At 41.9% G+C, this 21,837-nt stretch overlaps 1 protein-coding gene across 2 annotated transcripts in view; it reads right to left on the bottom strand.

Annotated features, from left to right (window-relative positions):
• Window positions 1-21,831, bottom strand: part of Zdhhc2 (zinc finger DHHC-type containing 2) — a 52,777-nt gene extending 30,946 nt beyond the window's left edge. Inside the window, exons 1-3 of one of the 2 annotated variants that reach the window (XM_005362539.2) lie at window positions 21,675-21,831; window positions 1,632-1,658; window positions 304-398 (exon numbers count right to left, since the gene is read on the bottom strand). In XM_005362539.2, coding sequence (XP_005362596.1) covers window positions 304-398; window positions 1,632-1,658; window positions 21,675-21,801 — 249 coding nt within the window. In that variant the 5' untranslated portion in view covers window positions 21,802-21,831. The remainder of the gene's footprint in view (window positions 1-303; window positions 399-1,631; window positions 1,659-21,674) is intronic. The other variant, XM_026786917.1, reaches the window with a different exon arrangement.
• Between the last annotated feature and the right edge of the window lie 6 nt (window positions 21,832-21,837).

The following is a 21,837-nucleotide window of genomic DNA, read 5'->3' as shown; positions in this document are numbered from 1 at the left end:
TATCTATCTATCTATCTATCTATCTATCTATCTATCTATCTCTTATTGATCTATCTAAATACACAACTCTAAGGTAGAAAAGAATGCATATAAGATTTGATTGAATAACTCCACCATATGCAAAAGTACGTACTTAGTGAAAATCCCAAGTGTTTATTTATGCGTATACAGATTTTTTAAAATCCAAAAATATCACCATATTCAATAGTTTGTAACAACTGATGAAAAGAAGGCAATTCATTTTCAGAAGTCAGCATTACTGATTGCTGTCTTCAAGATAACTTTGCTATTGCTTTAACTTACTTCTTTTGAAGGATTCATGGGCAGTGTAAAAATGGTTTTCCAGTATGACCAGACAAACATTGCAAAGAGTAGATGATAAGCCATGAGGCACACAACTAAAACGAGAGAAACATAATCATCACTGTAATATGCGAAATTTTGCTCCAATCATGGTATTCACAAACTATTCAAATTAACAATGATATACTGTAAACAGTATTTAGAGCATATTTAAATAAGTGCAACTCTTTGAATAAATACCTGAAGTCAAGATATTTTAACATCTCTAAATGTATCATTACATCTATATCCACTGACTAGAACCTCCCCATCACTCCATAGGCCATTGCAAACTGGCGAATCAGATTTTTTTCTATGCTGTAGAAAGGGGACAGTTATATAAGAGTAAACCCAATATTAACCAAATGTTCGGACTTCTAGGCTTCATGAACATTGCTTACTGAGAGGCAGAGAAAGCAGTTCCCATCTGAGAAGCCGCTTGCCCGTTTGCTTAGCTCTGGTTGACACTGGTGGCTCTCCTGGTTATAACGACAACATGTAAACAGGGACCATCTGGAGGAAGTGATTTCTGCCTGTGGGGGTTCTAATGCTTGATTTAGTACACAGGACAACTGTTAGAAAAAGCATCCTGAGTCTATTTGTTTGATAATATAAACACACTTTGTATGTTCTTTTAAAGGCTTGAAGTACTACACAAATTTAAAATCATAATATCATCCTACTGAAAACAATTCCATCTGAATAATACATTGGCGTAGTTCTGAAGTAAACAATTGCAGAAAAATGTGCCAAATGAGAATATAGACATGTCTGAGGGCTGGAACTGCATAGCAGTGGTAGACTTCTTTTCTAGATGGCACCAGGCCTCTACTGCCAACAAAAACTAAACAAATAAATAAGCAGAATATGACATGTTTTAAATTTTCACTAAAAATTTTCAATTTTTCCTAAAGAATTATGATATTTATACCTGTGGATTCATTTACAATTTGGATTATCTAATATGGAACTTAAATTAGCATAACACAAGCAGAGGCAAGATTTCATATGCTCTGCAGGTAGATAGCTTAGTTATGAAGTAGTTCAAGCTGGGACAGGAGGTCGCTCATATCCTTGGATCTTGGAGCATTAAGAATCTTCGAAACAGTTATGGCCATTACACAGTATTTGTGAGAGAATTTAGTTTGGGAAATTAAAAAAAATGATATGCCATTACCATATTACCATATTGTCAAGATATAATTTTTAAGCCCAACCAAATATAATGGATACAATTTTTTAAAAACTATTCTTAAGATATTATCTCTGCAACCATCATAATATTTTACCTTGTTCACCAATGTTCTCCATGGATACTAGAAATAGAAAAAAAAAAAAAAGGTCATAGGTTATGTGAAGTTCATGTAAACCGAAGGCCCTGAAGACAAAAAAGACATTAAAATGGACTGATAACTTGGCTTCCCTTCAAACCAACATTCTTTAAATATTTGTTCAGCTTTATGTAGAGGTGAGCGCTGTGGACAGAGGGTAGAGAGATGGTACTGGCAGCCAGTCAGCCATGCTTCAGCGGTGCGCCTCAAGTAGCAAGGCTGTGCTCCTCAAGTGTGGCCCTTGTGGGCCTCCGTAGATTGGCGTATTGACCTTCAACTATAGAGTTTAGATCAAAAACCGTGTTCTCCAGGCCTATTACGTTTCCTGAGATAGTTATTGGTATTTATGACTGAGCCACGGTCTAGTCAATTCTCTGCAAAGAACCAAATGTCTTGAATGGAGAGCCCATGTGCTCCACATTCTAACAGCAGGGATCCTCACGCTCCTGGCTCTCATTGCTCCCCGTGCAATACTGAGGGGCCCAGGCAAGGCTTGGAGAACCACTAGCCCTCAGGGGCTTCCTCTGAAGACAGCAGCTGGGTGAGGAGAAGCCATTGACAATCGGAAACAGGCTGGAACAGGAACCTGCATCCAGTAATCCACAGGATCTCTTTACCCCTGGTTGAATCTATTTTGCTATCCATGTGATTTTCCTATGCTAGTAATAATATCTTTTGGAGTTTGGGTATTTCTCAGTTGCAGCAAGAGAAGGATGTATTTTTTCTTTATCTTTTTTTCTTACTCAGTTTTCCTTACTCCAGAATGAAATGTCACTGCCTTAAGACATGCTGCCATCTTGGGATCATGTGACAGAGTTTTAGGGATATCTGATCTGACCCACCACTTTCCCAAGTATTTTTAGAGCCGCAGAGCCCACAGCTTTAGGGAACAGCCTGCCACATTACTGAATGGCTCTAAGAATTTAAAAATTCATATGCACATAGTGTGCTGAATTGTGTTCGTGCATGGCTTTGAACTGTGGCATCTAGATTTCCGATAAATAAAACAATAAATAAGAAACAAAATGACAAAAATCTCACATATCTACCATTGTACTCCGTCAAACGTTTCTCTCAGGTCAAATATACTATATCCACCACCTGCTTCGGAGATTCAGTGAGGAAATGGACGTCACAAAGAGTTGTGGCGTTTCTAATTAAATTCTAAGTTGTTAGCAAGCTCGTAAGACTTTTTTTTTGTAAGCTGTTTGCAAGCCAAATATCATGTGCCTCTCTGGCTTATACTGGAGATGAGAAAAGACAGCTCAGTCGTGAAAGTGCTTGCTTTAGAAGCATGGGCACTTGAGTTCAGTCCCCAGCATTCACGTTAAAAAAAAATAAATAAATAAAAGCCAGGATGTGCTTGTAAATTCAAATTCAGTCCTGGGGAGGCAGAGACTTCAGATAGACAGCTCATGAAGAATAATGTCAGAGGTTATCCTCTGGCCTCTTGACACGCACCTGCACATACATGAATGAACACTCATCCACATATACAACACCATATACCCATAACCACACACACCATGCACACACACACACACACACATACCCCGTGTACATACGTGCACACATGCATGGAAACAAGTTTCCCAGGTTCTCAAACCTGCCCTGTAAGTTTGTTTACAGATGAGAGTCTAATCAGCTGTTGATCTTCTCAGACTCCCTGGGGAGTTTATCTGACAGCCTCGGAAAGACTCAAGGCCAGATTGTTCTTTGTGTCTGCTCAGCACAGGAAGCCAGGCATTTTTCCCTAGGCCCCTACTTCCCTGCCCTCCCTCCCAAAAACTCCAAACTGATTGTAACCCTTTCCTGTTCTCGTTTGGAACTAAACCAAGGCCACACAAAAGCAATTTGGATCCACTTGTGAGTCTACCTTCTGAGTGACCTTACTGACCGTTCCAGAGGTACTGGGGCCGTAAAGAGTTCTACTTGCTAACACGTGACTGCTGTGCTCAGATGGGGGGGGGGAATGGTAAAACAAAGAGACATTCAGCAAAATAAGCACAGCTTGTGTGAGCCGATAATCTCTCTGTCCTGGAACAGCAATCTATTAAATGGATAATCTAATATCACTAATTACATTATTTGTTAGCTTCACAGACAAAGTTTTAGTTGTATCTTTTCAAAAGCTATTTTTTTTGCCATCCATGACTTCTACTTCACAAAAAGTGTACTTCAAAATCTACAAATACTCTTTTATAATCAAACAAGTTATATGTAGAGCCACACTTAGAGTAGATTTGCTACCATTTATACAATGAGATGTAACAGCCCCCAAAGGCAGTTTTCAATTACATTAATATTATAGAGCTATCAAATTTCTTACAGCCATGAATCTTTTTAAATTTAATCAACATCAAAGGTCAAAGGAAAGACTATTGTCTTAAAACTGGGTCTCTCAGCAGAAAGGAGGCTGAGGCAGGAGGCTAGACAGTTCAAGGCTAGTCTGGGCAGCATAGTGCAACCTTGTCTTAGAGGCAGCTCACTGCTACATGGAGCAGGTGACTAGCGTATACAGGTCCTGGCTCAATCTCTAGCACCAAAAAACAAGGAAGCAAAGGAAAAATGTGTTTTAGTACTGGTTTCCCTTATAACAGGTGAGGATTAGTATTGTTGTCAAAATATAAGCATGGATTTTCTTTATCTATTCTTAGTGAATCGTGACTTTCTTATGGTCAATGGTCTATTTATGTTTTGTTTATTGAGACCCTCTAGTTCGCTCCTAGAAGCGATCTCATATGTGTCTTCCTTATGTTACAAGTAAAGTTGTGAATAACCAGCTTCAAAGGGAAAACACCACTGATTAAACACCAGTACCCAAACTAGGGACATAACAAACTCACACCACTGGTTAAACACCAATTCCTAAACTAGGGACATAACTTACTCACATCACTGGTTAAACACCATACTCAACCTAGGGACATAACTTACACCACTGGTTAAACACCAGTACTCAACCTAGAGACAAAGCTTATTCACACATATCAGGAACACACTGATTTATTTTTATGAAAGAAATGAATGCCTTTTCCAGTGTATTTTCCCAATTATTACATTAGTGCCTCATCTTGAAAATTTTGATTTAATGTCAGAGCTATCAGATTTTAAAATGTCTTTTCTCACTGTGTAAGGATATGTAAAATATATTACTTTCAACTATAGCTAATTTTAGTAGCTATTTAAGAAAAGCCACTCCTTGACTTTGGATACTTTTCTAATAATATGTATTAGGTAACTAAAATATATAAGAAATATAAATTAATTTTTGAAAATATGAGTGGTAATGGAGTATAAGTTGGTTACTTATAGCAACATAAGACTTAAGCAGTATGCCTGGAGAGATGGCATAGAAGTTAAGGACACAGTACACAGCTGGGCTGTGCTTTGTGACATTAATAATATAATTAAATACTATTGCATTAAAACTCAAAAGCCATGTTAAAACCAAATAGTTACCTCTGGAAGATGTATTATAAATATGCTCAATACAACTATTTAATTCATTGAAGTTTTTATTTTACTTTTTCTTGTGTGTGTGTATGCATGTGTGTGTGTGTATGTGCACGCGTGTGTGTGTGTGTGTGTGTGTGTGTGTATGCAGAACTGTGGAGGCCAGACAAGGCCATTGGCTTACAGATACATACACAATTAAATCAATAATGACAAAATGGTACTGATCCTTAACACAGGTAATGAGACAAAGCCACGCTTTAGTCTTGATGGGGCACTTAGCATGATACTTGTGAGGATGCTTCCTGAAAGTGAGAAGGTTTATTTTGGATCTAGCACTTTAACTTAATGAACACAAACTCATTTTGTTTTTAATGTGAAACAAAGACAATTATACCTACATTCTCCTCATATAAGACAAATATAATTTGTTTGGGGTGGAAGGATAACAGCACTTCTATTATTACACTAAAATGTTTTCTATTTATACTTCTGGGGAACAATCAAGACATGTACAATGGCAACCATGGCGGGCTACATTCATAGCGCATTTGTCTAATTTTGTCTGAAATAAGTACAATTTTTTCCTGGTCCATGTCCTGCAATGATCTGTCTTTCTCTAGAGACTTCCACTCCCCTGTTATGCCTCCAGGACTTAAAACCCTCCCCTCGCTAATTGTGTTACAGGAATCACAGCCCTTTATTGGCATGGATGGGATGCAGAAAGAGAAACAGAGAGGGAACAACACATTATCACCATAGTTACTAAACTCTTCCTGTGTACCGAGAGCGAAACCAAGCGCTCCATGGCATCTTAGACCCCATCGGACTGCAAGGCTAGGAGTTCAGGGTTCAGGTCTAGTTTCTGATTACCCCACTACTTAGGCTTCCTTCCTGTCTCTAGCAGTCATTCTGATGTCGTTTTTTGTTTGTTTGTTTGTTTGTGTTTTATAAGAAAACTGATTTTTAGCAATTATCCAAACCATCCCCCCCCCCAGGATTAGATGAAATTGAAAAGAAAATGTATTACATCACACTCCACCTTGGGCAACGATACAGAACAAGCTAAGCTGGGATTGGGTGGGCTTTTCTGAGAATGTCCCACTGTGTCCGCCCCGCTGTGTCCTCCCCGCTGTGTCTGCCCTCACACTCATTTCCCAGAGTAGCTGAGGTCACAGGATGATGCCAACATGTCCAGCATGGTGAGCTGTCCCATATTTCTTACCCTAGCCCTCCTTTCCTCATCTGCAAAAATCACAGTCCATTCCTTTATCAGAGATGTCCTCACAAAGTAGCAAACAATGGGGTCCTTAAACAAAGGAGGCACGAAAATCAAAAGTAACATGTGGACAAGGTTGGTGGCCACGAAAGCCTCTCTCTTTTGGGTTACAATGGCCACCATCTCTCTATGTCTTCACAATGTCTTCCCTCTGTTACACTCTGCTTTCAAATTCTCTCTCTCTCTCTCTCTCTCTCTCTCTCTCTCTCTGTCTCTCTCTCTCTCTCTTTCTCTCTCTGTGAGTAAATAATGTAATATATACAAAAGCAAGATTCCCAGTGTCAGCAAACTGTGCAGATTTTGGTGAGACTGCAACGTATTCATCCTGCATACCCCCATGGGGCCCTGCATTTTCTACACGTGGCTACAGCTCAACTCCAAGTTCAAACAATCATGGAAACTTTTCAGTCCCAACTCTCTTCCTTCTCAGTTTCAAAGGCTTTTCTTTAGGCAAAAACCAGAGAGGCTGTGAGAAATTTCTTTGAACCATGGACTGTGGTGGATTCTGGACTCCTGCCGGGTCTAGCTAGTTCCCATGTGATGAGCTGTCCACCGTCAAAGAGAAGGTCAGGCGGAATCCATAGCCTAGGATGTTTCCTTCATTAGAACCTAGTTCTAATGACCATGCTGCTGGCGTTGCCCAGTGGAACTTCTCATCATCTTCTTACCCATGTTTACATGTATATGTTGCCTTGGCTACTTTTCTCTTGCTGTCAGAAAATACCATGATCCAGGACAACTCATAGAAAAAAAAAAGAGTTTATGGGGGGTTACAGTTTCAGAGGGTGAGTCTATGACCAACACGGTGGGGAGCATGGCAGCAGGCCATCAGGCATGGGACTGAGCAGGAGCTGAGAGCTTAGATCCTGATACACATACACAAGGCAGAGAGACCAACTGGGAATGGCTCTGGACTTTGGAAACCTCAAAGTCTTCAATGATGTATCTCCTCCAATAAAGCCACACCCCCTCCAACAAGGCCACACCCCCTAGTCCTCCTTAAACAGTTCCAACAACTGGGGACCAAGTAGTTAAAACTATGAGCCTGTGGGGTCCATTCTCATTTAAACCACCACACATTTATGTTGTTAAGAAGCTATTTGTATTTTAATTATTTTATCACGTTTGAAATATATATAAACAGGTAGAAACAATTTTTGCCATATATCTTCTTCATGTCATCACATCAATTTTTCATTACATGGTATGGTGACAATTATCACAGAGGACAGAGATATTATTTTTCTTTCTCACCACCAAACATCAGCATTTTATACATTAAGAGGATCAAACAATGCTTCTCTAAAGAAACACACAACTCCCTAAAACTATAATAAAAGTGGAGCATTTATCTTATGACCAAAGAAAGCACACAGCCTTCTTTAAAATTACATCAATATTTCTAGGTCCGTAAAAGCTATTTGACACGAGGCGGCACTTCACAGCACCCCAGAGAAAGGAACTATGCAAGGCTAGAACACTAACTGCTGTGTTCACGGTTCTCACAGGAACAGATTTTACAAGGCTGCACTTGAAGAGATACAGTAACGTGTGAGCCAACCATGGCACCCTCAGAACTGCCACAGGTACAGTGCTGGCTCACTGTGGTTACTGAGTCACAGCTTCTGCAGAACGTCGAGGGAATCGGGTTGAGGTCTAGCTTGATGTTCAGTTTGGGATCACTAGGAATAGTGATTGCCTTTGGAAACCCCCGTCACATGGGCACAAAGTGCTTACACATCCTTCTTGTGTGTGTGTGGGGGGGGGCTTACACATCCTTCTTGTGTGTGTGTGGGGGGGAGGGGGGGTTGCATTCTATGATCTTTCTTTTGTTCCATCTTTCACTACACAATGTCTGTCCCTTCTTAATTATAGCAGATAGATCCATTCCCCTACGAATCATTTCCCACAGCATAGCACAAACGACCTGGCAGGGACTGCTGTAAACAACGATCATTGACTTGAAGCCAGAGCGGGTCTTGCATCATCCAGGCAACTCGCAGATGATGAACTGAATAGATTCCTTAATATAAATGGGAAGCTATGAAATTTCATTGCAGTCAGCAATATGTGAACTGAATTTCTTCTTCTGCTCATTGTGAGAGAGCTCATCTCACTTTTCCTGCTGGGATAGATATTCACTTTGGGTTTCTAGAACCATTCCCGGGTCTTCCATCTGCAAGCACTATAGAAAGTTTGTCGTTCATTCATGAATTCTGTTTAGTCCTTGGACTAGGTCATAATTCATGTCCACAGTATTAATTTAAAGCACACTGATGCCCACACTTTTCTCCACCAACTCATGATCACCCACTGTCACGGTAAGCCGGCAGCCATTAAGTTTTCTGCCCCAAGCCTGGTGATCAGCATTCTCGTGAGGGCCCACACCCAGTCATGAAGGCTTCCTCATAGTTGAGGTCTGTCTGTTCACAATTCCCTGCCCAAGAACTTGCTGCTGAACCATGGAGCGGCAAGAGAAGAAAATGCTGACACCTTTCATGGATACCCCTAGAGACGTTTACACTTGGACACCTATTATAAGCACCTCTGAAATAATTTTCCACTAAAATTACATTCTTTTATTTATTTATTAAAGATTTCTGTCTCTTCCCCGCCACTGCCTCCCATTTCCCTCCCCCTCCCCCAACCACGTCCCCCTCCCTCATCAGCCCAAAGAGCAATCAGGGTTCCCTGCCCTGTGGGAAGCCCAAGGACCACCCACCTCCATCCAGGTCTAGTAAGGTGAACATCCAAACTGCCTAGGCTCCCACGAAGCCAATACGTGCAGTAGGATCAAACTGTACAGTGACCCTCAAAAAAGCAGCAGAGAGTGACCATATTATTCAGGAATTCTATTCCTAGGTAGCCCAAAGGAACTTAAACCAAGGATCCAAATAGGTGTTTGTACTCACTGTTGAAGGCAGCATTACTCATAATAGCTAAAACAGGTGGAAACAACTTAGCCTACTGACAAACAGAATGGGGTAATTACACATAATGGCGTATTATCCAGTCTTTAAAAATGAAATTCTGCCACATGCTCCAATATTAACTAGCTTTGAAGACATCACACTGATGAAGTAAGCCAGGAACAGTCAAATAGTGTGTGTTTCCCCTCAGAAGAAGCACCTAGAACGGACAGATTGAATGGTGACTGGGAAGGGTGGGGCTATTATTGTTTAATAGGTGCAGAAATTCAACTTGGGAGTTTATTCTAGAGATGGATGATGGTTATGGGTACAAAAATTCGAATGTACTGAATACCACTGAACCGTACACTTAGAAACACTAACTATACACTTAGAGAACATAAATGGTTGATACAGTGGATTTTTATGTTCTTTATACTTAACCACAGTAAAAACAAAACCCGCCTATTCCAGAGTCTATTTGCAACCACAAAGTTAAGTTCATATTTAATGTTAACTGCAGTTTCTCTCTTACCCTGGGAAGTAATCCCAGAGTGATAAACAGAGAAACACAGCCAGGCATCTCTACTGGTGAAGAGGCTCATTCATGAGTCTGCCCGGGTTCTCAGGGTCTGAGAACCAAAACAACGCCCAGGCAAAGCGGCTCCTCTCTCCCCGCCCCCATGACCTTTTCCAATCAATAGGAAACAAATTATGTTCAGCACATTCTTACAAAAGGTTGGGGCAAGGAGAGGGAGGAATTGCAACATATTTTTAAAAGTCATTCTCAAAATCTAAATCAAGTAACCATTTCAGTACTTTTAAGGGAAGATGTAGTTGTCTGAGAACTACAAAATGAACGTGGGGGTGTCTGGTCAATGTTGGCTCAGCCAGGGTGCTTTCTGCAAAACCATTTCAGTTTATGTTTTTAGTGATTACTTTTTATAGGTCTATTGGTTCTAATAATTTACCCTATCTGAATTGTAGTTATTATTATACTAGATGCTATTATTATATTGTACTGTCCTTTGAAATTCTCAAATCACATCTACAACTGATTCACCTAATTCTTTATTACACATAATTATATTCAAAGTGCAGAAGGAAAAGATTATCTATTTGCTACCCTAAAAATATAAGTGTATAAATATATGTGAATAAATAATAGTGTTAGTTTGTTTATGAACACGAATAGTCAAATAATAAAAAGCTAATTGTCTTATGAAGGACTCTATGCTTTATGCTTTAAATGTCTACTTCCTCACTAGGCTCAATTAAACAAACTCAGAGGGTACCCACCCTGTATTGATTCATTCCAGAAGGCTAATAGACTAAGCATTATTGTGTGTTAGCTTTTCTCACAGGATTGGGGACCACCACTATGCACGTGCCGGACAGACTGGCCACTGCCATGAAGTGCCTTTGTATCTCATTTCCGGATATTAAGAATCAAACAACCCTGCTTTGAAACATTGTTCAGATCTTTCCCTCTACCTGACAAACGTATCTTCTGGCATTAGTCCCTCTCTTGCCCTTCCATCTCACCTGAAATGATTTTCCTCCTCGCGCACTAGACATTCTTGGTTTGTGAGGTTGTTTAGGTATTTTGGGTGGGGGACTGTGGGGCTGTTCTTGCTGTTGTTTTGGGATAAGCTCTTGCTAAATTGCCTAACCTGGCCCTGGCCTTGAACTTTCAATCTTCCTGCCTGTAATCCCGGGTGCTGGGATTACAGGCAGATATGCCTATATGCTGATATGCCCAGCATCCAATCCTCCCTGCCCTCCTTTCCACTTTTTGTCATGACACTATGAGTCTCTAACAGATTCCGTAATCATTTATTGCTGTCTTCTCCCCAACTGAAGTGGGAGCTCAGTGTTTGTCAGGTTAACATGAGCCTAGACATATCTAGGAAGAGGAAAAAGCCTTCTTTAGGTCAGCCTGCACACAAATCTGCGGAGGAGGGGGGGGTATGGTCTTGATTAAAGATTGATGGTTGATAGCCAAGATCTCTGTGGGTGGCCCCATCCCTAAGCAGGTAGTGGCTGAGAAAGCCAATGGAGTAAGCCAGCAAGCAGCACTCCTCTGTGCCCTCTGCTTCCTTTTCCTGCCTCCAGCTCCATCCCTTCACTTCCACCAGTGATGGACAGTTCCCAAGTTCCTGGGGAGTATACATTGGAATAAAGCTTTTCCTCTCTGAGCTGTGTTTGGTCATCATGTTTTACGACAGCAATAGACCCTAAGTCAGACAAAGACCAATCAATAGGTGTTTTCTGAATGGACATATTAAAACCGTTTAAAATTTATGGATGCTTGAAATGCATTCAGTCCTTGGATTTTGAAGTTGCTTATTAATGGATAAATTTCTGAGAACCTGTAGTGGGGTCGATACCATTTTCCCTCCCCTGACTAACATACAGTTCTGCGTATCTCAGTTTTGAAAATGTACTTATTTCTGAAACTAATTGTATTTCATGAAGAACGTGTGAAAATGAAAGCGTTGATTAAGTCCCTCTCGTCTCTGCCCTTCCTCATTTCCTGTTCCCTGGCCTCCCAGGAGAAGGCCTGGATAATTAGCAGTCAGGGTTAAGTACATAAATCCCTGACAGCCTCTCTTCCTAATGCCTGTCACATGGGGTTGCCACTTAGTGATAAAGCGGATCACACATTAGCCCTGTAATTCAGAGCAAGCTTGTGACTATCAGTTGGAGACTCATAAGTGAAATTGTTTTTTTTTTTCCTCCTCTATTACTGATATCAGGCCTCTCTCATTCCAGCTCAGCCAACTGTTTTCAGCAGGCTGCCTCTCCCACTCAAGTACCGCAGACATGAATTCTATGTCCTTTACAGACGGCATTGGCATACCATCTCTGAAAACCCTGTGAAACGCCCCTCTGCAGACGAGGCTACCCACGTCTTGGAGACTGAGATAACCCATAGGTTTCCGGAAGGAATTAGGGACATAGTCCAGGGGATTGGGGACATAATCCAGTCTGGACGTTTTCATTTGTTTTAGTGTTGGGGAAAACCCCAGGACTCAGACATGCTAAGCACATGCACTACCACAGAGCTAAACTCCTCGTTCATAGTCTGGGTTTTAAGTCATGTCATTCCCAAAACACACAGCAAATGCAATGAAAACCCACTTTTTTCTTTTTTACAAAATGCACAAGAAACAAAAATGTAATTTTAGCTGCACACAGCAGAATAAAACAGAGAACACGTTCATTTTCTAAGGTTCCCTGAATCACAAAAGATAAACGTTTCTTGGACCTCATTCAGATATGATCTGGGAGACTTAAAACCAATTCAAAGCCATTTTATGCTTCAACGAGATGGCTCAGTGGTTAAGAGCATTGCCTGCTCTTCCAAAGGTCCTGAGTTCAATTCCCAGCAACCACATGGTGGCTCACAACCATCTGTAATGAGGTCTGGTGCCCTCTTCTGGCCTGCAGGCATACACACAGACAGAATATTGTATACATAATAAATAAATAAATAAATATTAAAAAAAAGTTTTGTTTTAAAAGGCTTGTACCAAGGGGCTTTTGCCTGTGGGTTAGGGTTCTTTTATTGACAGACTTCCTGAGGGCATCCTGCTTCTGCTGGTGGCACTATAAAGAAGGACATAGTGGTCATTAACAGGTCATCAATTGTACAGTCCACATGGAAAAGTATCTCAGGACACCAGGGAGAAACATTAGCAAGGAGCACAGCCCAGCCACGTCCACAGACACTTGGTTTGCATCCTTAAGTGTAATCAACAGAATATCTAAAATGAACTCCCTTCGAGTGTGTGGAGAAGAGATGAAGAGTGCAGCCTGTGTTGATTCTTGCTCGAGAGTGTCTCTCGGGCAAAAATGGACGTTGGAAGGGAGACAGGGTGGGGATGTGTGGGATCGAGGTATATTGTATATGTGTGTGAAAAGTTTCAAGTAATCAGTTAAAATTGAACCTGGATTTTTTTTTGTCACGCGTATAAGAACTAGTACTTTAAATTCAATTTAAGAGTTACCATTAGATGAAAAGTCAAGAAAGGGCACATAACTGTCAGAAATATGGTTGTAATTCTGAAAGGGGAATTGTCAAGAATCGTAGCTGGTTTGCCGTTATCATGTGGCTCCTAAGAAATTAAAGCAGTGGGGTGTGATATGGAAGACAGTTATTTCTACAGTCACCATGGACCTTGTGCTGCAATCTCGGGAGACCCCTGTGCTCATCACTTTCTAAAGAACAGAAGGCTGCGAGAAGTGATACAACCGTCAAAACACACGGAATTAGTAGAATTATAAAATGTAACTTACAGTTCTCTATCTGTGTGTGTGTCTCTCTCTGTCTCTCTATCGCTCTGTCTCTGTGTGTGGGTGGGGTTGGGGGGACTGAATTCGGCTTTGCACAAGCTAGGCAAATACTCTACCATTAAGTACATTCCCCAGCCCTCAATCTATCCTTCAGAGAAGAAAAATCGCAATATTTCCATAAAATAAAAAATAAAACAAACAAAAAACAATAACAAACATTTCTTTGAGAACTCATCCTAACACATAACATACATATTTATCTGAACAATTACATCTGCTTTTAAAATTTGTTTGTGTCTTAGTGGTGCCACTTTTCAGCACAAAAGTAAAAGAAAAAAAATCAGTACCCACCACCAAATGTTGGTGGTTTGCCTTTAATCCTAACACATGGGAGGGAGGAAGAGGCAGGCAGATCTCAGTGAGTTCAAGGTCAGTCTGGTCTACCTAGTGAGCTCCAGGACAGCCAGGACTATTACATAGAGAAACCTTATCTCAAAAAACAAAACAATACAATGAGGAAATCAAAATGCCCATGTTTCCTGGGTCCTCCCCACTATGGAACAAAAATCTCAGCTGTTGGTATTTGTGCTTAGACCTTTAATGTTGAGACCATCTTCACTGTAAGTGTGTCCTGGGCACAGTGGCATCTCCAGTGTGTGAGAGCTGGCTGCCAAGGCAAGGACTCCTTCCAAAGAACATTCCTCTGGCCACCTTCTCTTGGCTTCTGTGAATTTGCTAAGATGTATTCTTCAGTCTTTCTGTAGGTTCGATGAATGACATTCATTAAACTCCCTGCTCAGTTTCACAGACAAAATGAAGTTGGCGTAAACGTGGTCCATGTCTGTTGTTAGCAACAATGAAGCTAGAACCACCACACAGAGCACAGCAGGAGCAAAAACATCTGGGCATAATCTGGCTGTGAGATATGCAGATGTAGGCAGTGTCCTAATGAGGAGGCATTGTGACTGATGAGCTCTAATTCAGCTTCTCATCTCCTTTATTGGATGTCCTTCCATGCGGGCTCAATGATCCATTCACAACCTCCCGGCAGTGCTGTGTTCCATTTCCGTCGCCCTAACACCTGGCTTTTGGACTGGCAGGAGAAAGGCAGCACCCTTCCTCATGTTAAAGAGGACTATCTGAGTATTGCCCACATCTTGGCTTTTAGAAAATATCTCCATTAAGTTCTGCAAATCATCTCTAAGGAGGAAAACACTTGACAGGTAACCAGGGTTCAGTGGCTGAATCTCCCTCAGCTTTGGACAGTGATGACTCTACACTAATTTTTTCATGTTCATGTAGTGTGTGTGGACATACACACACATGCATGCTTGCACACATGCATGCATATATGCATATGCAAACTTTCCCCAGAAAGGATTACCTCCATTTAGGGAACCGGCAATGGGAAACACTTATGAAATGTGAAAATGTTATGATGTGGATGACAATCTCAAGGAGAGTATAGAAGCAAACCGTTCTACAACTTAATTAAAGTTGAGTTCGGATGGCTGGAGCATCTTCTCACGTTTATTTGCCTTTTTAGCTGGATGTCCTTGTATCAGACAACAGGAAGTCAAATAAAAACCACAGATAGATTAGTTAAGTGTTAGATTCACTTAACACTTACAGGTCACCTCTAAATGTTACGAATGTCAACTGTCCTATTTGTGCTATTTCTAGCGAAAGATTAACCTCATTATCCTGCCAATCGGAAGTACTTGGATGCATTGATGGAGCCAAGGACGAAGCCTGTAGTTTTCTTTCTCTTACTCTGCCTAGAACCATGGCGAGTAAACTTAAGATGGTGGCGCCGATCCAGAATCTGAAAGCTATTTTAAACTTTTGGATTAGGACCTGTTAAGATTTTAACTTTCAAAATATTGAACAATATCAAGAAAGAACTTTTTGCATTGTTTTAACACAAAGAATTTTTTTTTGTTTTGTTTTTTTTTTTTCGAGACAGGGTTTCTCTGTGGCTTTGGAGCCTGTCCTGGAACTCGCTCTGTAGACCAGGCTGGTCTTGAACTCACAGAGATCCGCCTGCCTCTGCCTCCCGAGTGCTGGGATTAAAGGCGTGCGCCACCACCGCCCGGCAACACGAAGAATTTTAAAGCACAGCACAGCGGCATCAAACGCCTCCTATGTCTCAGTTTCCCACAGATGTGTCCTCTATTCTAAACTGTTCTCACACTTCAGGAGAGCAGCAACTGGATCACTAAACTGTCTCTCTGATCTTAAAAGACAGACAACGTGGTGCCCTAAATGGTTTATAAAGTGAAAGTTTATCAACGACAAGGATAAATTTAATTTTTTCTTTGCATGGCTCAAACTATTTTCATTTTGGAAGGTCATTCTGAGCCCACACTGTCTCTCTCCTTGAGACTGGAGTGGTTCTGGGTTCATGAAAGACCAGAACTTACAGAATCTAAAATGAGGGCTGAGATAGTTTATCAATGAGGATATTTGCTTGTTTCTAAAGGAACAGAAAACAAGGCAGCATATTCTTAAACTGATTCCTATATATCAGTCAATTTTGCTTTCATTTGGTTTTATTCATGTACTTATTTGTTTAGAGAGTTAACTGGCTCTCCCAGGCTGGCCTCAAAACCACAGCCCTCCTGTCTCTGTCTCTTTAGTGATGGGATGATAGGTATGCACCACTGTACTTGGCGTCTTCAAATTCTTAAACATCTTCATTAATGCTATGAAATATAAAAGGTTGCAATCATTGCTGAAGGGTGTGTGTATGAGTGTGTGTGTGTGTGTGTGTGTGTGTGTGTGCACGTGTGTGCTAGTGTATGGAGCCCAAAGAATAAATTCAGAAGTCACTCCTCCATAGCTCTTTACTTTGTTTTTGAGGCAGCGTCTCTTTTGTGGGCCTAGAGTTCACCAATTAGGCTAGGCAGGCTAGCCAGCAACCTCCTGAGAACGACCTGTCTCTATTTCCCCAGCACTGGGATTACCACTGTGCTACCACATCCAGATTTTTATAAGGTGGGGAGTCAAACTCATGTCTCCATGCATGCACAGCAAATACTTTACCAGCTGAGTGACCCCCTCAGCTCCAGAACATTCTAATGGTCTAGCGTCTAACATACTCGAAAGGTCAGGCATCTGGCCTTCCGATTGTGCTTTTCTAATAAGGTTTTATCAGAACATACCTAACCATTCAAGCATTGTCTGTGACTATTTTGTCACTACAATAGTGGAGCTGAGAAATTGCCACAGAGAACACGCGGCTTGGAAAGACAAGCACTTTTTCTTATAACGTCTTCTAAGACTCTGAAAGCCTTGTGCCGAGGGTGACTCCTAGAATTTTGGTAACTCATAAAACAGCAGCATGAATGTTCCAGACTTGGTAGGCAACTGCAAAGAGATAAGGTGTTTGGTGAGCAGTTTGGTGTGAAGGGAGAGGTTGGGACACCGGATCAGATTGGTAAAATCCATAGGTGACATCTCCACTGGGAACTTCAGGAAGGCCTGAGAACTTTAGGATCTGCAGCATTCAATTCGCCCTGTACAATGAGGACAGGGCTGGCCTACACTACCTCTAAGATTTGGGGACTGCCTTGACTGTTTGAAACGACTTAAATAAAATCTAACACTAATTGGTAGATAGCCAGGAAAACACAGGAAGTAGTATAGAAACCTGGGACCCCATTTGTACTGGGACAGTGTGAGAACCTCAAGCTTGTCGGTGTGAGACTTAGCAGTGTGTACGCAACATCAAGCTGCATGCATGGCGCACTCCCAAAATGGAGTAAGTTTTTCTTCCTCTTAAGAATTCTCCAATTTAGATAGACTCTGTTCAATCACCCTCCCGTTTTGACCCAGTAGAAGTTGGAAGGACCAATTCAGGCAGAACTGGTTTTGGGTAAATAAATAATAAAGCAAGACTATGTTCTCTTTAGAGAATACATCCTGTTTATCATTTTCTGCTTATGCATAAAAGGAGCAGAAATACAACTTAGTTGCATGATGGGAAGGTCATGTGCAGTAGAAAAAAAAAATGATTATTTAACCTAATTAATCAATCGAAATTGAGAACCATGCAAATTGTCCTCCTTTGTAACCAGAGCCTCCTTTCATTCTACTTCATAGAAAAGAGCCCAGGAAAGAACCACAGTCCTTCTGCATCTCCATTCATACTGCCTGCTTGCTGTCTTGAAGAACACTCCACTTGGAATAAAATTTGCTCACGCCTTTGCGATCTGTGTGGGCTTTCAATTCATTCAAAAGCCCCCAAACCCAGACAAAACCTGGTCCAGGCCCGGCCTGTTGGTAACAGTGTCACTACTTGCCTAGAGTGAAACCATGGCAGTGACATGTTCAAGACAAACAAGAGACCAAACCGATTTAACAAAGGTATGTGTTCATCTCTTATAATCATCTTAGGAGCTTTTAGTAAATTTGGAATTATAACAAGACAAAAGGTTTAAAAACAAGCAAATCCATTTGAAATGTTAGCACTCGAGAGGAAAAAGTTTAATTGCCTCCTCCAACAAGCAATGCTTCCATACTAATTGTCATGGTGATTCTGTAAAACACACACCGGGTCCAGCATATCCTCAAACCCAATCTAAGGCTGCAGACATGCTTACTCCTCTAGTTCTGCATCCTCAGTACAATCCCTTATACTTCTTAACCCTTGGAATGTGTATTAGCATATCAAAAACAAGATGGTTAATATTTGAGTGGATTGAGGATGGATAAGACAAAACAGAAACCAGGGATGGGGTTAAGGGCAGGAGGAAGAGAGAAGCAGGTTGATGAGGGGCAGGAAAGTGATAGAAAAGAAAGCATGGAGGACAGAATATGATGAAAGGGTTTTATTAACTAGCAAGCCACATAAACATATTCTAGATGATCACCTGTGTAAAAGCCCTATTGACCTTTTATTGGCAGAGCTGAAACATTTTTACCCGAAATACTTGATGCTTACACAATACCTCTATCCCATGTATTTCCGATATGCCCACATTCCAAAAGCGATGAGTTATTTTTGTAAAATACAAACACCAAGCAAAAATTATGCTCAGTGAGGAAGAGCCTAGAGAGCCACATCCATGCCCACTGTTAAATATAGAAAGTAACTGCAATGAGAATCATTATCGCCAGTTTCCAAGGATACCAGGATAAGCACTACTCCTAAATGGCGGTTCATTCAGCAAAGGGCATAGAGTACTTTATATTCAGGGTCATCACCAGCTGACAGCAGATGTGGAAGGAGGACCAGAGTAAATCACCCCGCTTGTTTGCTACTTCACTTTTCAGTCCCTGACCCCATCCTTTAGTCCCAACCCTGGCCAATATTCATAGGAGACATTTGAGGAAAATGACTGTAAATAACAATTTCCAAGAGGGGAGAAAAAAAAAATCCCCAGAGGGCAGGGCAGGAAGCCTTGTGATTAATGTGAGAGTCGGCACTCTCGTTTTTTCTTTGTGAAAAGCAGTAATAGCTGGCTGGGCGATTCGGCCACATTGGTCGCCATCTCTCCCTGTGCCTGCCTACAGTTAACCTCAACTTCTCAGCCAACCATGGTTAGGCAATGCGAGGCTTTTGGAGGCAACCACTGACCAACTGCCATGGTCTCCAATGTAAAACTCACCTTCGTCTTGAATTTTGCCTTCTGGCATTTAGGATCTAGACTTTTTACAACACCCCTGTCCTTTGTTTTTGCAACAATCGAAATATTTAGAACTATTTTCTAGCACCTTGGGGGGTATACTTCTGCACCATTTATTTCTTTGTGTTAGTCTGTTTTTTTCTGATGGCTTTTTGCCGTGGGAAGCATTTAGGTCACCACAGGTGGGCAGCGACAGGGAGTACTTTATCAGGTAAATATCAATAAGAGGCCATTGACACCTAGGAAATTGTCCTTCTCAGTCAAATTGTCACTTACAAAAAGGGTGACACAGATTTCACAGATCGATACTGTATCTTGAAATTATGAAAAAAATAAAAAGATGACCGAGGGGCTGGGGAGCTGTCTCAGTGGGTAACGTGCTTGCTGTACAAGCCAAAGCTCCCAAGTTCAGAGCCCCTCAAACCCACAGAGAAGCTGGATGGGTGCATGCCAGTTCTGGGAGGGGGAGACAGGTCGAGCCTGGGGGCTTGCTAACCTGCCAGTCTAGTGGGAAAGGTGAGCTACAGTTTCAGTGGGAAACCCTGTCTCAAAAGGGAAATTGGAGGCTAATTGAAGAAATAGTGATTTCTGGCTTCCATACCCACCAGAATGGGTGGGCGAACTCACACACATACCAACAACACGGTTCAGATATAATAGGTTCCTTGACCATCATGGATCAACCGTCTTACTCTATAAAATAAAACTACCTACGGAGCATCTGGTATCTGTGCTGGAAGAAAAACTGTGCCTACAAACGCGTCCTCTTCATGGACATGAATGAGCCTTTTTGGCAGGCTAAGCTTCTTAGCTTAATGTGATAATAACTGACAACCGGGCTGTTCTGATAGTGAAGGCCTTCTAGGGCATTCTTCTTTTGCTACAAATGACACTGTCAACTCTTTCTCAGAAGTGGAAGAATAAAATACAACAAAGTTTTCCAGTAGCTATGTATCATACACACTGGATATCAATAAACAAATGATTTACAGATTAACTGTTAATACAGAAACTATAATATCTTTAACATTCATCCTATACATTCTACATGATTAAATATTATTACATTTTATATGCATTGTGTCATATTTACCAATCTTTTTTTTTTTAAATCATCACAAATTCACTCAATTTGGGCTTAAAAGGTTTTTTCTGAACCCAGCCAAGAGAGTAATAACAGCAAATTTAAAGACCATATGAAATGGAAGGACAGTCTCAATTATCTTGAAAATTATGTCAAAATTATTCTGGTGTGTCATTTTGACACTATTTCTCATAGGACCAACACTTGGAGATAAGATGGCTTCAGACCAGGTTTTGCATTTCAGGCGTGGAGCTTTGCAGCTGTTCAACAGGGCCCTAATTACTCCTTCTGGTTCCACTCCAGGCTCGTACTGGGTTAGAGCAAACGTACGGTAAGTTCAGTGGGTAAACAGCAGACAAAACATTCACAAGACACTGGCAGAAAAGTCACCCCCTGTTGGACCGTGTCTTGCTGATAACATATACCAAGCTTTTAGGCGAAACCTCCGAAGGCAGAAAGTTTACATTAGGCATCATAACTGTATTCCCTGCTTATGCATACTCAACCTAAAAAAAAAAAAAATCTTCAGCGTTGAGACTGCCCCACCCACCAATTCAGAAGCCTTATCTTGGAAAGGGGCCACTTGGCTCTCTGTAAGAACCTCAGATGATGGGTTCTCTGCTCCACTGTCTATTACTCCAGCATCTAAATTACAGTACTATAGTTCTCATACGTCTTCGAAAAAAAATACTTTCTAGCAGCTCACCCCTTCCGCCTTTTTTTTTTTTGACTTAGAAACTAATTATCAACCCTCAAAGTAAAAAGGCAGTTACAACGCTAGTGAGCAATGAATGTCACGATTTTTTTTTAAAGTAGAGCTGCGGCCATCAGAAAAGATTCTGGCTCTGCCACCTGAGCCTAAGGCCAACATTTCCCCGCGTGGGTCTGGCGCAGCTCTGATTCTTGGCCCAGCTACCAACCCTCTGGCCTCCAGAGCAGCTTCCCTGGCCTCAGCTCTTGGCTGAGGCTGCAGACAAGCAGAGACCACTGAGCTCCCTGTCCTGCCCATCGAGGGGGTGTGGCTGGGGTGGCGGTGGTGAGCGAAAGACAGCAGGGGTGCCTAGGGCCGTGCGTCCTGGGGTGGAGGTGACCTGAAAACCCAAAAGCTGCCAGAGGAGGCCAGGGCAGTAACAGAGTGAAAGAGGTTTTGAGGAGCTGGCTGACCTCCGCTGTGTGTGTGGAGGGACTGGGGGACCGACACCGCAGACATGCTGGTAGTGAGCAGCGCCCAGGGTACTGGGGAGCCTAGAGGATGCGCAAAGTGGAAGCAATCGCGGAGTGGGGCAGCAGTCCCGGGACGGCGGCGGGCTGCGTGCGGGGCTCGGGACGCGGCCACCCACTCACCTATGCACAGCTGGATAGCGTAGGCGTAGTAGGACCAGCCCAGCAGCAGGCTGATGAAAACCACCGGGATCCAGTAGAGCACCCGCCGGCACCGCCGCCGCACACCGCCCGGGCCCGAGGGCGCCATCTTCCAGCCGCACACACCTGCCCAGCTCCTCCGCCG

This window comes from Microtus ochrogaster, linkage group LG7_11, assembly GCF_000317375.1.
Source record: "Microtus ochrogaster isolate Prairie Vole_2 linkage group LG7_11, MicOch1.0, whole genome shotgun sequence".
NCBI lineage: Eukaryota > Metazoa > Chordata > Mammalia > Rodentia > Cricetidae > Microtus > Microtus ochrogaster.
The sequence above is the reverse complement of the archived record's forward strand: the minus strand, read 5'-3'. Positions and strand labels throughout refer to the sequence as shown.